Raw genomic sequence first — 16,716 nt, 5'->3', positions numbered from 1 at the left:
TGGGAATAGCCTATTTGTTCAGAAATTTCTTTCTGTGTCTTACCCTCTTGCTTGAGGGTGTCAATGATGGCCTTCTGGACAGCAGTCAGGTCGGCAGTCTAACCCATGATTGGGGTTTTGAGTAATGAAACAGGCTGAGAGTTTTTAAAAGCCTCAGGAATCTTTTGCAGGTGTTTAGAGTTAATTAGTTGATTCAGATGATTAGGTTAATAGCTCGTTTAGAGAACCTTTTCATGATATGTTAATTTTTCGAGATAGGAATTTTGGGTTTTCATGAGCTGTATGCCAAAATCATCAGTATCAAAACAATAAAAGACCTGAAATATTTCAGTTGGTGTGCAATGAATCTAAAATATATGAAAGTTTAATTTTTATCATTACATTATGGAAAATAATGAACTTTATCACAATATGCTAATATTTTGAGAAGGACCCATAATGATTTCTGAAGGATCATGTGACACTGAATACTGGCGTAATGGTTGCTGAAAATTCAGCTTTGTTACCATCACAGCAAATATATCAAAGGGATATTTCACCCAAAAATGTTTATTCCGTCATTATTTACTCACCCTCATTTCCTTCCAAACCTACAATATATTAATAATAGTTTTATAATATATATTACAATAATATATCTCAATAGTTTAATATTAATAATGTTAATTTTTGATCAAAAACTGTAAATGCAGCTTCTTTCAAAACATTTCTAAATCTTTCTTACCCCAAACTTTTTAACAATAGTATATATAAAATGCCAACGATTTTAGGCTACCACTTTACACTGTCTGAGAACACCCCATAACTGTGGTAAAATAATTGTAACAAATGGCCTTGTGGCTTATTACTGAATTAAAGAGTCTCTTTATTTGTGCATCTCAGTTTGCGTCTGATGTGGGTGTCTTCTTTATGCACTTCCTGTTGGGAATATTTGCATTATTGTTAATATTTACACTTTTCTCATCTCAAAGTCCTAACCGCACTCTAGACCACAAACACCACTTTCACATCCACCCCAGACTTCAGAATCAGGTTGTTTCTTGAATTTATTTATCATTATACTCATTATTATGAGTTAACCAAGGATGCCTTGAGCAAAATGATTGATGGAATTAAAAATCAAATTCCTGTGCTTTCCAATATACCCCTGCCCCGTTAGCCAAACACGCATACAAGGGTCCCTGTTGGGTGGGAGTGTGGTGACCCCTGGGGTGACACAGGGCTCAGAGGTGAAGGAGGTTGACAGGCTGAGGTGTGATGTGACCTGGGGCTTCGTCTGGGGTGGTTAAATCGCCCGCTCTGTCAGGGGAGGTTGTCTTGGGAGTTGGTTGAGGGTTAGATAGCATTGTGTTTGTGGGTATCTGTCTGTCTTTCTGTCCATATTTGTGTGGACGGGTGGGTCACAGTCCCCATGGCAGTGGTAATGGCTGACAGTGCTATGTCGGCGAAAGTAAACAACCCTAGATAAGCGGCGCTTCACAAGGACGCCAGCTGCATTACGCTAATCTCGTTTGAATTTCTCTGTCTTCTATTCAGCGGGTTTTATCTTATCTCCAGACCTCTCTTTTCCATGCATGCCTTTGTAACTTTCAACTCTGCACCCCATCTAAACAATACGATTGTTTCCATTATACACATTCTGCCTTCATGTACAAGGGAAAACATAGCATACATTAATAGCTTGAGGGTATGATGATTTTCTCAACCAAACATGCCTAATTAAACTTGTTTTAGCTGAAGACATACGCTCTGGATTGAAGAGTAAGCCGAGAGATGGTCTCTCAGGAACCGGGCTGATGGCATTTTGAGGTTGGCGAGGTCACTAAGCCAAGCAAACACCCCTTGGAGGGCCACCAGCGATGTGCCCGCTCCTTCCCAACAAAAACAGTCGAAACTGTCACTGTGGCATGTCTCAAAGGTACCTAATTGCTTGCTCCTGTCTCACTCCCCCCTTTTTTTCCCTCTCACAGCACTGCTGTAACTGGGTGTCGAGTCCTGAGCCTCTGGATACTCTAGTGGACCCAATGCTCAATGACTGCCCTCGTGTTTCAGCAGGTAAGCAAACACATCTGCATCATAATTCGCATTTCCCCTCTTTTAACCTTTACTTATTGGTAACCAAGGGTGCACAAAGGGTGTTCAATTTTCTTTCTGGAGGGCCCCTATCATGCATGGTTTTGCCCGAATCCTAATTAAACACACCTGATCTAGCTAATCAAGGTCCTCAGGATCAGCACAAACTTTCAGGCAAGTGTGCTGGGGCAGGTTGGAACTGAACTCTGCAGAACATTGGCTCCCCAAGAGTAGGATTTGAGACCCCTGCTTTAGCACATCATATAGCATTGCAGGAAAATATTGCCAGCTTGAATAGTTCTTTAGTTATAATGGCCCCCAATGGATGTAAATGGACAACATTTGGTGTACTTATTTACAGTGTCATGGTGTCTGTGTTTACCATGGTTTGTTTGGTTTGAACGTTGCATTCAGTAGATACCAAATGGTAATTGAGGACCAAAACATTTGAAAATACCCCAAAATTGTGAAAGATGGTTTTAAGTAGGGGAGTGGAGCAGAGAAGCATGTTCCCTTCATAGTTTTAATTGAACAAATATGCTCTGATTAAAACAATAATAATAAAGGTTAAATAAAATAACAAAAAAAATCATATAATTTTCTAGATGAACATTGTGTGTTATGTCAGGACAATTATTCAGTATCTTAGATGATATTACTCTTGTCAAGCTTTTATTTCTGAGAGACGGGCAGAGACGGCAATGCGGCTGTTTGATTTGCGACTGTGCTCACTTCATTCATACCGCTTACACTCATTTGTGTATCATATTGTACATGGTTTAAAACATTTAATTAGACATATCAAATAGTAAAAAAATGTGTCTGATGTAGTATTTTAATTCATATTACTCCTGGCAGGCTCTAAATATCTGAGAGGCGTGAATAGATGGCAATGCAGCTATTGATTTGCGATCATTGTGCTCATTTCATTCATAGAGTTTACACTCATTTTAGCATAGTGATTTTAAAGTTTTATATAGCTATGATATTTTGCTATCCCCTGGCTCTCCTGTTATCCAACAAAAACAAGAAGGCTCTGCCAAATATTTGTCCTATTATTCAGTAGAATTTGTTATTCGTTTTGAAGCCATTATCCATGCCATTCCGAATAAGGTGTGCGGCTTTGGGCATTGTTTTATATATTAAGGATATGGACGAGTCACAATGTTTGACTTCAATGACCGACTAGTTGATTAAGAGGTCTAGTTTATCTAATGTTGTATTGTTCATTTTGTTTCTTTTTTTTTGTTTCCTTTTTTTTTGTGCTTTATTTAGTGTTGTTAGACAGTTTGCACAATAAATCAAATATAAATTATAAAAAGTCTCATCCTGCACTGTTTTTTTTTTCTTCTTCAACTTTTAAAATTTGTCTTGAGGACCCCTGATCCAATCTGTTGCATCTCATCCAGCTGTTTTTGAATACAGTAATGTGTTTCATTTATACATCGCCCTGAGAAACATATTCATCAAGGTCAGGTAAACTCGAAACTAGTCCTCTACTTCAATTCTTTCTTTAAACAGATTAGTTGACAAGTTGCGCACAATGTTGTTGTAAACGATGTACTGATCCACAAATGATAAATATAGGAAATGGGGCATCTGAACAGGTAGGCATTCATCATAAATTCATTGTTTTATACTATATAGGCCACACACAGCCTTTGAAATCCTTGTTGTATTTTTATTTAAAATGTGTATTTTAATCGTGCATCAATGTTCAAATACTTTAGTTTGTCCTTGTGGCCTTGGTTGTTTTTAGTATTTCGAAGCGTGTCCTCAATTCGGGATTACAGCTATAATCTATAATCCAGAGCAGGGAGATGATGAGGTTGACCTGACCGTCACCCCTGCACTAAAGAGATGAAGAGCTGCCCATACTTTGACTCAGCTTCGTGAGATGGTATACTCCCTGACAGTATTATAAAATGTCATTTGATATTTTCACTTGTGCTTTTGTAGCGAGGACAATACTGCCCTGATTTGACTGTAATCTGGATTTGGGATGAGGGTTGGTTGGGTATTATCCAAGTGAACCATTGTTGAACTGTCAACTTTTGTATTTGTGCATGGCATTTGTTTCAAGTTCAAATGAGCTTGCTTTTTTACCCATCTCTTACAGTTATGGAGAGCTGTGATGCAACCTTTTATGGATCTTGTTTTGGGTGTCCCTTGAGTGTTACAATTATTATTCTTCCCCAGATCAATGCCAGCTTCAGTCATGGTTTTGCTGTTGAGATGTGCACCATAAAAACATAATAAAAGAACAATAATATTTTGACATCATAAGCCATATTTATCTCTGACTGATTAACTGAGGCTTGATGGTTTAATTTTCTGACTGTTACCAGTACTGTAAATGTAACAAATAGGGATGCAGGACAGTGACTTTGATTTGATTAGTGGTTTGTTTTTTTGTTTTTTTCAGTATCAATTACAGATATTTTGACCCACCGCGTGTGTGTGTGCGCGTGTGTGTGTGTGCGCGTGTGTGTTCGCGTGTGTGCGTGTGTGTGTGTGTGTGCGTGTGCGCGTGTGTGTGAGTGAGAAAAACACCAGTACTTGATGACATCATCAAATGTGTTTTTCTGCAAGCTCACCAAAACATTTTAGGTTTACATACATTTTATTAAAAAATATATACTATACCAGTCAAATATTTGGACACACATACTCTATTTATTTATTGATTAATTAATGTATTATATATAATTATTTATTTATTTATGACAAATACATTTCCTATGTTGAGAAAATTTACATTTGGATCACAAGCTTTTTAAGGTCATCATAAACATCAGTTCAGACTTCCTGACTCTTGGTAGAAATTAGTAATAGCATATATAAATAGATCAAGTAGTAGTACAAATATGAAGCTATACAAAATTATAAAGTAATTATGAAGTAATTATAAAGTATATGTTTACTGTAAACAAGAAAAATACATTACGTTAGCTGTACATCTTGTTCACGAGGCATTCCAACCAAGTTACCTGTGAAGACACAACGTCTTCCATTCATTGACAAATTATCGTGGTAACTGAACCATGGGTTGGGAAGACTGAGTGATTCGATTTTCACTAAATTTCCACAAATTTTTTAGGATTTATATTTTATTATTAGTTACCAAGTGTAACTGCAAACACACAACATCTGCATTATCTCAATCCCTCTCTTTACACACATTTATTTTTACACATTTTCTAAGTTGATTTTAGGTTTTACGTGTGATTTTCCTTTTTACAGTGTGTGTGGCTATGTTTTCATGATAGCTATGCTGGTTTCAGGCAAGACATAGAGCTGCTTGTCTGTTACACTTAATCATCTATGAAGCCATGCTGGTATTTTGTATGCTCATGTGTGTGTGTGTGTGTGTGTGTGTGTGTGTGTGTGTGTGTGTGTGTGTGTGTGTGTGTGTGTGTGTGTGTGTGTGTGTGTGTGCGCGCGCGCGCGTGTGGATATATGCACGTGTGTTTGGAAAGGGAAGGTCTTCTGACGTCTCTGTTTTTTTGTTCCCAACGTGATAAAACCCTCTTTCCACCCGCCTGGATTTTTCCCTTTATTTTTTGTATCCCCCCACCCTGTTCCCCCTCGTTCAAAAGGAATCTTCAGTGGAAGGTCAGTGAGCCTTAGCATTGGCACAGCTCGGGGAGACTGGCAGCATTTTATCAGTTAGCAACACACTAAAGCCAGTTGAAATATGCAGATAAACTGGAACAAATCTCCTGAAAAGCCCCCTGGTCCGCCAGCACTGGGTGAGGGGAGTTGAGCCTTATGCCCACACTGACCCACAGTCAGACGCTCTAGGTGCTGAAGCCAATTGCCAGCACAACTGAACTGAACAGTAGAGGAAGCCTAGACAAGCATTTGGATGGATTACAAACAGAAACAATGCCAATATCGGGCTACAGTCTCTGTGTGTGTGTGTGTGTCTGTGTGTGTGTGTGTGTCTGTGTGTGTGTGTGTGTGTGTGTGTGTGTGTGTGTGTGTGTGTGTGTGTGTGTGTGTGTGTGTGTGTGTGTGTGTGTGTGTGTGTGTGTGTGTGTGTGTGTGTGTGTGTGTGTGTGATCGAGCCGTCTGGCCCTGATGGGCTGAATCTCAGACCCGTGATGTGTGTATCATGTTTTAAACCCGGGTGCAACTTGATAATAGTTTAAAGGGGCGGTCACACCAAACTTTTTGTTTTTCATTCAGCTCCACTCATAAGCGCACAAAACCAAGAGAGTGGGTTATGGGATATGCAAAGAATTCTTACGCGGCATACAAAAGTTCAAGTTTTGTGAATGCTGACCTGACAAAATCTTAGTCAAAAGTTGATTGATATTTACATCATAAATGAGGATCAAACCTGGAGGAAACTCATTTTGCTTTACATTAGAATAGGTTCATGCAAATTCATTCAAAAAGAGAAAAATGGAACAGGGTTTAAGTTTACATTTAGATTTTGTTATATGAATTGCATAATTATTTATTATACAATATATGTATTAATATATCAATGTTAAGTAAATTAATTATATATAACTTAAGATACCTTTTTTTAAATTGATCAAAAGTGACAGTAAAGACAAACAGTATGTTACAAAATATTTCTATTTCAAATAAATGCTGGTCTTTTGCACTTTTGAACAAATAATCCTAAAAATAAATATCACATTGTCCTAAAAAACGTTTATTTATGATAATAGGTAATGTTTTTTGAGCATCAAATCAGTATATTAGAATGATTTCTGGAGGATCATGTGACACTGAAGACTGGAGTAATGATGCTGAAAATGCAGCTTTGCCTTTATTCAGCATTTTCAAATGTTAAAATGTAAAACTGTTATTTTATATTTTGTAATAACATTTCACAGTATGTTTACTGTATTTTTGATTAAATAAATTCAGCCTCAGTGAGCAAGACACTTCTTTCTAAAAATATATTATATCAACGGTCCAATTATTCTGATAATACAATGGTGTGTAGGACTAATGTTTTGCGCATTAGTCCGAATTTCTAGGATTTGCTAATTCCAAAATGTTATTTTAGATCTATTAATGGAAGCTTGATCCGTATATAGGCTTATATATGCAGAGAGAGAAAGATATTGATATATTAAGCGTATGTGAATTAGTGTACCTGGGTCTGTGTGTTTCTCAACAGCGTTCGGCAGCAACATCTCTGCTAATAGTGCAGCTGTAAGTTTAACTGCTTCAAAAACAGCGATGTTACTACCTAGCCACTGAGAATCGTCTTGTAGCTTTTCAGTTGTGAAACTATGTTAGTGATAAAGTCATGCGGCAGCACTGACAACACGTTTCTGTTAGCGTGTATGTTTGTGTGTGTGTCTACAGTATATGTGTGCTTTTGAATGGGAGAGAGTGCACTTTCCATACATAATTAAATGTAATTTAGTGTTAGAAATAGTTTGCCATTTTTTTATCCTATTTTTGTCATATATATTTGGTTGGTCATTGATTTTGGTTATTTTGCTGTTGTGGTCTGTTAGGACCTTTTGTAATAACTGCACATTTGTCAGCCAATTAGAATCAAGAATTCAACCGCCCTGTTGAGACACACACACACACACACACACACACACACACACACACACATTGAATGTGTGTATTATGACAACATATTGATGCAAATATTATACTACATTATATGTTGATATTTAAATTAAACATATGTTTTGTATGTAAATATAAATACATATTTAAGTGTGACGTCATGCCCAGTTGCTTATATTTATTGTCCGAAAGTCTAGTGTGAGCTCCCCTTATTTGTGAAAAAAAAACCTCTTATGTCTCCTTTAATGAGCTTTGAAAAATCTCACACATTAGCATCTCACTCAGATCTAGCACGTGCTGTGACACCTCAGCTCCTCAAGTATGTGGTAGTTACATCTCAGAAACCTCTGATCACTCGCGGTTTTGCTTCACGCCGTTCCCATTATATATCCAAGTGTTTGAAACACTGGCTTTCTTTTGCCTTACCTGTGTTAAGATGAGATTACTCATTGCTAGAACTGATCATTAATTACAAAGAGAACAGTGTCCAGTATGTAAACAGTGATTAATTGTTAACAAAAGTTAGTTAATGTGTACCTGAACTGTAATTATCTGTTCTGCACCACTACAAGAATCCCAACACAGGTGGGTAATTAACCCTAATTGCATTTACAATGTGAGGATCACAAGAGCAGAGAATAACTTTGTTAAAAAAATAAGCCTCCTTTGATGTAGGACCAGATATTTGTCAGTTGATTTATTCAAAACTCTTTTTTGGCTCATTATGTCTTTTTGTCTTTTTCACCTTTTATGGTTGGAAGCGGAATTCTTTTTAAATCGACTTTGTTTCAACTTCGTGAGCAAGACCCTGAAACAAAGTAGTGCAGTTTTAATGGTATTTAGCTGCATGTATTACATGAAAAAAAGACTGGTTTGAACATTCTATGAATTCTCCTCAAACGTCCTAATAAAGATGTGTTTGATTGAAACTGTTGGCATGCAGTCATTTGGCCCATTTGTGTAAGTTCATTGGTGCATATTGCTGAAGTATACAATGTCACTCGTCCATGTATTTTGCTCAATGGAGAGTCACTGGCGCATGTTGCATTCAGTCTATAGACTTGCTTTATTCAGCGGTCCATAGGGGCCAGTGTCTCTGTCATTGAATGCCTTTGACCATGTGCCCCTGACACAGCAAAATCCACTTGTTTGATCTTCCATTGTGAATGACAGATCTTCACTTGGTTGTACTTTCCCACCCTCCTTTCAAGTGGATGCTTGTTCTGGTCTGGATTCCCAGGAAAAAAAATCATGAACTTGAACTTTGAGACCTTTTTTATTCAGCACTTTTTTTTTTACCAAAACGTATCCTATATTAGCACGTCAGGTATAGAAATTATTCACACTAGTAGACAAATTGACTGTTCGCAAAAAAAAAAAAAAGGCGATCAGTCGACTCATTCAGGCAACCTTCTGACTATTTTGAAAATATGTAGATTCATAAGTGGGAATTGCCATGGTTTGCCATCTGGATCTGAATGTTCCTAATATGATACATTACATCTATTTAATAATCAGTGATTTTTCATTAAGCAGAACTTTCACTTCTCATTTCAAAGCCACTTAATGTTGTGTTGTTCGTTTCACTTTTTTACTCTGGTTTTTCTTTTTTTCGTTAACAAAACATGCACAAAGCAGCACTTTCATCTGCTGTGGATGTGTTGCAGGAGATACAAAAACAAATGCAAGTTGCTCACTGAAGTCAATTTCCTCTGAGACGAGCAGCAATAAGAAATGCACGCTATAACAAAATAATGGGCAAATTAAAGGAATATTCCCGATTTAATATCTACTACATTTGTGGTATAATTTTGATTACCGCAAAACATAATTTCGAACCTCGCTTTCTTAAAAAATAAATAAATAACCGTTATGGTAAGCCACTTAAAAGGGATTTATAATCCCTCCCCTTTTTTAGAGGGATTTAAAAGCAGAAAGGTGCAGCTTGTAATTTTTTTAAAGCACTTACATTATTTCTTCTGTTAAAACAGTGTTATTGGATATATAAAGCGGTTTAAATCATCATTTTAGGATTGTCATGACAATGGTAAAGTTGAAAAAATTGGATATAACTTTACACAGAAAAGATAAGCTATTTTTTCATGCTCATATCATGTTACAATATCACCTATACAAACAGTATTTTAATGTTTACATATTGGCCCCTTTTATTTCCATTATAAGTCTCTCACTGTAATCCGTGTTATTGCTTTTTTGAAGAAGAATAAAATGACTTTACATCGAAAATTAGTTTTTGCTGTCGATTGAGCATAACTTTTTTTTGATTCCACAATAGTATAAATATACTAGTATATTATAATTTAAAGTATAATAGTTTAAATATACTTTATATATAACTAAAACAAAATATATATTTTTTATATTTCTGCATTAAAAGCAATTCACTTCTGCAATTTAGGCCAGTTATTTTTATTATTATTAATTATACATCATTATTATTTATACATAAAGATTTTAGTGCTGAATTATGATACCCTCTGATTTTGCCCATTCCATTTCCATTTAAATGAATGTTCTTATTCTGTTTCTACAAATATGGAGATCTGTTGTCATTAACCCTTCTCTTACCAGAGAACCCATGAGTAAAGTATCAAGCTGTTATCAATATACATATTGACACTATATCACAGTGCAGCGACCTGTGTTTCCTTTTTCTCAATTTCATGCTCTTTTTATAAGTCCCATTGGTGGAGCAGAATAAAAGTTTGATGGCGTTTTTGTGCAGTCTACTTTTCACGGCTGCTCTCCCTCGTCGGGGATCAGAAGACATTGCCTTCATTTTCTATTCCTCTTCAAAAATGTCTTTTTCTATTCCTCTTTAAAGCCTAAACATCTTTGATCCGTTTGCTTCGCGGGATGAGTGGCAGGGCCTGACCCACTTGGCTCTTGGCTTTATGTAATGAGCCCTCCGATTAAAGAGCGCACCATGCAGGAGCATTGTGCTGTATCAGGAGTTTTATGTCATCTCATCCCACACTTACTGTCTGTCTCTCTCCTTACACCCTCGGAATTCAGATGTGATCACATAGCAAACATATTATAGGAATTATATGTTGATGTAGCATATGTGCACAATTTGGTCAAAACCAAATATTGCGATTCAAACTTTGATATCATACATATTTAATATTTTCAAATGGCTTATATTGCTTAAATCGACGCCAAAGAACTAGCGCTGATGAAAGCCGACTGTGTTGTCGCCTTGGAAAAAACATCTGTTCTTGAATTCACCGAAAGGTCTACAGGCGACTGTCAACTAGCATGTGCGTTTTGTTCTATATTTGTCATTTAAAAAGGGAAAGTGAAACTAAGACTGCAGGTAATCAAACCATAAACAAAGTATCGCTTTCCTACTGTTTTGAATATCAACTATGCTGATCACATTCTTTATTCCATTCCGCTCATGTTATTATGAAGACATTTGCGCATTGAAATGCAAAGGTAAGGTGATGTAAAATAAGAACATCCTTCTGTCTGTGCCGTCATGACTTCTTTGCTTGCTTTCACCACTTTTATTCTTATTCTCGTTTGCAAAACTGAACAGCCAATCAGAGTTCTCTGTCTGACCGACGGCCTGATGCCGATTCTACATGTTGAATCGGCCAAAAAAAAAAAAACAGACAGCATCCGACTAAAGCCAACGGTGCGAAACATACCAGAAGAACTAAGTCGGCCGCCGCTCAAAAACGGCCCTACGCTGTAGATGTCAATGCTAAAATCACATAAAACAGTATGTTCATCAGCTAAAACAATTGGGTTTTGGATCCAAATTAAGACACGTTTGTTCTACTGCCATGCTCTACTGCTAACAGAATGAGTCCTGAAGTCCTTTACTCAGAACTAAACTCAATCTTTTTCAGTTAAGCCAAACGGGAGCTGACAGAAAAAATATCTTATTGCTTTCAAATTGTACTTGGATTTGAAGGTACATACTACAGTTTGAATTAATCAAATCGTACCCTTTTGCTTACTAGGCCTTATTGTAGTCTCAGTTTCATTTAGACGAATTGTGAAGCCGAAGACGAAGTAGGAGAGGAGATGTGCTTATATTAGGAAGGCAGCAATTAAAGAGGATGGTGCGTCTATCCTCTTTAACGCTGCTTGTTGGATAAACAAGGCCTCTCTGTCTATATTAAACTTGTGCACTGCGTTAAGTACATTAACACCAAAACGTCATCCACCTGGCCTTGATAGCTTGATCCACGTCTTTACCACTTAATTCCAGATCAGAACTTGGTCAAATCAGATCAAACCCTAACCCATGGGTTTCTTTGAATCCTAAACACGATCACATAACAGCTTTCCATGTTTGCCACTGTTGTGAGGTAAGCGTCCACCAGATCACTGTCGGTTAGCATTGAATCACTAGTCCTCCAACCAGTCAATACATGCAGCATTTTATGTAGTTGAAGATTAATTTATCAGAGGTTTGAATCAGCATACGTCTTTGTTGTTTACGTTTAGAATTTGGAGCAAAAAACCTCTTCTGCTGTAAGCCATGAATGGCGTGTTCGCTTCCCTTTCAAGGCAGAAATCAATATGCTGTGCGTGTGTCCCTTTGGGAGAATGGAAGACACATTTTGTCTCTTTGTGTGTGTGGCATAGTGTACTGTCATAATGAGTCTATAGGGTAGACTCATTTTATCCAGGCTATTGTGATTGAAGCCTTAGCTGTCAGAGGTAAAAAGCTTTCGCGGTCCTTTAACATTCCCAGTCTTTTCTTTTACAACAGCTCTGCTCTCAGCTGTACCACAGACCATTTATTCATGTAATTTTACATTTTGTGTAAAATAGAAACTAGTTGCTGAGCCACATGGGTCAAGTTGGACATGTATTTTTTGTATCCATTTATCATTTCCTTTCTGCTTTCACAAAATATACAGCACATAAATCTCATATAGTTTATAGGGCATCGTTACATTTTGTAATTTTGTCACTTGAACATATTTTTACTCCTAAAAATTATTTGCAAAGTTTGTTTCCTATCACATTCCATTTGGGCTTTATCCATCCTGCCTTAAAGTGTGGGATGAGCTGGTGCGAATAGAAAAGAGTTCAACAGGATTCAGTGAAAAATGGAACAAAGTTCTGCAACATCTACCATTTTGTAATCACATTATCATCCCATGAGGACTTCTGGGCATTACAGCATTTTAGAGGCCAACATTTGCCCCCCAACTACTATTAACCGTTGAATTGGCAATTTGCAAGAGGCAATGTTGGCCGCGTCTTTTCTGTATTTGATTTATTTTTTGAGATTCTGATTAAGGGTATGCGCTTCAATACAACGTGATTCAACTTCATAATAAATCTTTTCTCTTTCTCTTTCTCTTACTTTGATTCTGTATTCATAGCACGACGAGTATGATAGTTGTAAACCTTGTTTTTGTTTAAAGTGCTCATTAAACATTTGCATCTTTTAATGTATTATGAAACAGCACTTTAGGCAATGGTAAATCAGAATTTCTAGAATGAATTGTAAAAAAAGAGCTCAATGTACAGTATACTGCAGAGAGACTAGCTCTCTCTCTCTCTCTCTCTCTCTCTATATATATATATATATATATATATATATATATATATAATGTCATAGTCAATGATGACTATGTCAAGAGTTGAAAAGTCAACGAATATCTACACTTTTGTTTAAACATGTATTTGGTTTTTTTTTTTTCGTTTTTTTTAACCTTTATTTAACCAGGTTTGTCTCATTGAGATATAAAATCTCTTTTTCAAGAGAGACCTGGCCAAGATAGCAGAACAAATTAGGTCACAAAATCACAGAACAAACACAAAAGAGGCAAAGACAACTCAAGTACATTTCAATTTAAATAAAAGTGCCATTAATTAAAACATTTGCACGTGTGGATGGACTCATGTTCTATAGTTTTAACATAACCTTCAAAATAATTTAAGGAAATTAGACATGGTAGTTTAAGTGTTTTCTGTAAATCATTCCAAGTAGAAGGTACAACAAACATGAAAGCCTTTTTGAACAGCTCTGTCCGGGCTTGAGGTACATTCAATGAAATAGTTTTCTGGGACTGTAAACCATAGGTACTCTGTGTAAAAGAAAGAAATTCAGATATGTAACATGGAAGCCTGCCTATAATGCCCTTATATATAAAGATATAAAGGTGAGTAAGCCGGCGATTTGACAGGGAAGGCAAATTCACTGTGGAGTAAAGTGTACAGTGATGAGTGAGGGGTCTGCAATTTGAAATAAATCTTAAATTTATGAATTTACAGCGTGAAACACATGAAACACAGCATCTAAAGATACTGTGATATCTGACGATATCACAGTATCTGAAGATACTTTGTTGGGGCATTCATATACAAGAGATCACCATAATCAATAATAGAGAGAAATGCGGCATCGATTAGCCTTTTTCTAGTAGAAAAAGTAAAACAAGATTTGTTCCTAAAGAAAGAAAACTAGCTTCAATTTAATTTTTTTTAATAGATTCTGTAAATGAAGCTTAAAAGAAAGATGATGATCAATTAAAAATCCTAAATATTTATAAGATGAAACTACCTCAATTGTTTTACCCTGATCATTAACAATATTCACGTCTAACTCATTTTTCCTTGAGTTTGAAAAAAGCATTACTTTGGTCTTCTCTGCATTAAGCACAAGCTTTAATTGATAAAGCTGTGCTTGCACTATATCGAAAGCAGTTTGCAGCTATTCATACGCCTTCCTAATGGTAGTTGCACAACAATAAATAACTGTATCATCTGCATAAAAATGGAAAAATGCATGTTGGACATTTTCCCTCAGACAGTTTATATAAATAGTGAATAAAATTGGCCCCAGAATGGAACCCTGTGGGACCCCTTTACAGATTGATAAATATTTTGACGTTAGGCCATCAACTTGCGTAGCTTGAGTCCTATCAGCGAGGTAGTTGATAAACCAGCCCACAGAATGCTGAGACATACCTATACTGATCAGTCTCTGAACTAGTATGCTATGGTCAACAGTGTCAAATGCTTTGGACAGATCAATGAACAGAGACACGCAGTGTTTCTTGTCATCAAGTGCTTTGACTATATCATTAATTACTTTTATAGCAGCAGTGGTAGTGCTGTTTTTTTTCCTGAAACCAGATTGATGCTTTGATAAAACTGACTGAGCTTTTAAATACTCTTTTACTTGTTCACTAACCAAAGATTCCATCACTTTGGCCAATGCTGAAAATTTGGAAATGGGTCTGTAATTATTAGGCAAGGTAGGGTCACCTCCTTTCAAAAGTGGTAAAACATAAGCAGACTTCCATACCTTGGGAATTTTGTTTGTGACCAGTGAAAGATTAAAAAGATGTGTCAGAGGTTCAGCTAGGATATCTGCAGCTAATTTCAAAAAGAAAGGTTCTAAGTGATCGGGGCCCGCAGGTTTTCCAGGATTCAATTGGTTCAGGGCTTTATGAACATCAGCAACAGAGAAGGAGCTAAAACTGAAAGTTTTGTCGGCAGTAATAACGATGTCATTCACAGGCTCCGACACTATAGGGGCAACAGAATAAACAAGAACCCAGATGATATGAAATGCTCATTAAAACAATTTAACATTTCTACTTTGTCAGATATAGACACACCATTCTTAACTAGAGACAGTACAGACACTTGGTACAACCCAAGTGTCTTAACACAGTAGTGTACACCTTATTGACCCCCATGCTTTATCATGAGTCAGACAGAGGGCAGCGACAGATTAGGATCTTGGGACATGGATCTCATTGAGACATATGGTGCATCCTATAGCTTAAGCAGAGGATTAAACCTAGACCCTTAACCCTGCAGATGGATAGCAATCACGTACCTCCATTTGTATCAAGCTCTAGCATTTTGTTTATTATGTATAAATGCTGCATTTCAACAAAACTTACATTTCAGGTTCCCAATCCTATATTTTATTGTTCTTGTATTGCAAAGAATTGTGCTATATTGGGACAGCCCTCTACCCCTTCAGTGACCTTTTGGGGGATTAATCAGGGTAAGACCTGATCATCAGAATGTTTCCTGTGTTTTTCCTCAGGATTTGCTGGTGAGACTGTGCAGAGCAGTGCTGTGAGACACTATAGATGAGACACTATTCAAGCTATAGCTTCAGGGAAAGGATTAGGAGTTTGTCTCTCTAACATTGAACCTGTTACACGTGAAAACCTACCCTCCCATGGAAACACAAGGGCGAGTAAAATGGAAGGGAAAAAACTGCATTGGACAGCAAATTACATACTCAATGCAATTTGCTGCTTTGACGTGGTGTTGTTTGGTTATTGTCTCATGGTGCACATCAGCAAATATGAATTTGCTGCAATGCATACAAACTAGCAATTTAAAGGGACCGTTCACAAAAAATGAAATTTCTGGCATCATTTGCTCACCTTTTTTTGCTCACCCTCGTATACCCATGTATGACTTTGTTTCTTCTGTGGGACACAAAAGAAGATATTTTGAATAATATAATTGTCTCTCTTTTCCTTGAAATTATAATGAACTGGAGTTTCAAGCTTAAAAAAAGAATGCAATAGCACCAAAACAGCTCTGAATCTTAAATCTTCTGAAGCCAAGCAATAGTTGTGCATAAAAAAAAACATACTGAAATTTAAGTTGCCATTTACTGAGAACCTTCCCCTCCAAAGTTGACAGGAATGAAAATTCTGGAAAATATTTTTTTTTCTAAATGCATTTTATTGATCAAATGTGTGCGTTTCATTTTTTTAATTTTTTATCAAAATTTTTAATCAAAATTAAATCAGAATGTTTAACTTGATCTTCCTGTGAAATAACAGGGCTTCTCCAGTTATTTTGTCCACTTCATTTTTTTTTTTTTACAATTGACTGCAAGCTCACATTCAGATCTGCCTCCATTCAATCAACAACCAATTTATAGAGCCCTCCATCCTCAATTTTTTTTTCTCGATAATATGCATCTCTCGGATGTACATTGGAGTACATTACATGCTACTTTTGTTTCATCATGACTTTAACTCGAGAACCGTTGAAGCTGAATCGCAGTCAGTGAGTTGATTTGAGTGAATAGATCATTTCCAAAGGAACGAT

At 36.6% G+C, this 16,716-nt stretch overlaps 1 protein-coding gene across 3 annotated transcripts in view; it reads left to right on the top strand.

Annotated features, from left to right (window-relative positions):
• arb2a (ARB2 cotranscriptional regulator A) overlaps nucleotides 1–16,716 on the top strand; it is a 189,623-nt gene that overhangs the window by 132,821 nt on the left and 40,086 nt on the right. For all 3 annotated transcript variants that reach the window (XM_077231659.1, XM_077231657.1, XM_077231658.1), the window contains one exon: nucleotides 1,971–2,055. In XM_077231659.1, coding sequence (XP_077087774.1) covers nucleotides 1,971–2,055 — 85 coding nt within the window. The remainder of the gene's footprint in view (nucleotides 1–1,970; nucleotides 2,056–16,716) is intronic.

This window comes from Siphateles boraxobius, unplaced genomic scaffold (assembly GCF_051911475.1).
Source record: "Siphateles boraxobius isolate OS27281-9 unplaced genomic scaffold, OSU_SipBor_1 16, whole genome shotgun sequence".
In the NCBI taxonomy this organism is placed as follows: Eukaryota; Metazoa; Chordata; class Actinopteri; order Cypriniformes; family Leuciscidae; genus Siphateles; species Siphateles boraxobius.
The sequence above is the reverse complement of the archived record's forward strand: the minus strand, read 5'-3'. Positions and strand labels throughout refer to the sequence as shown.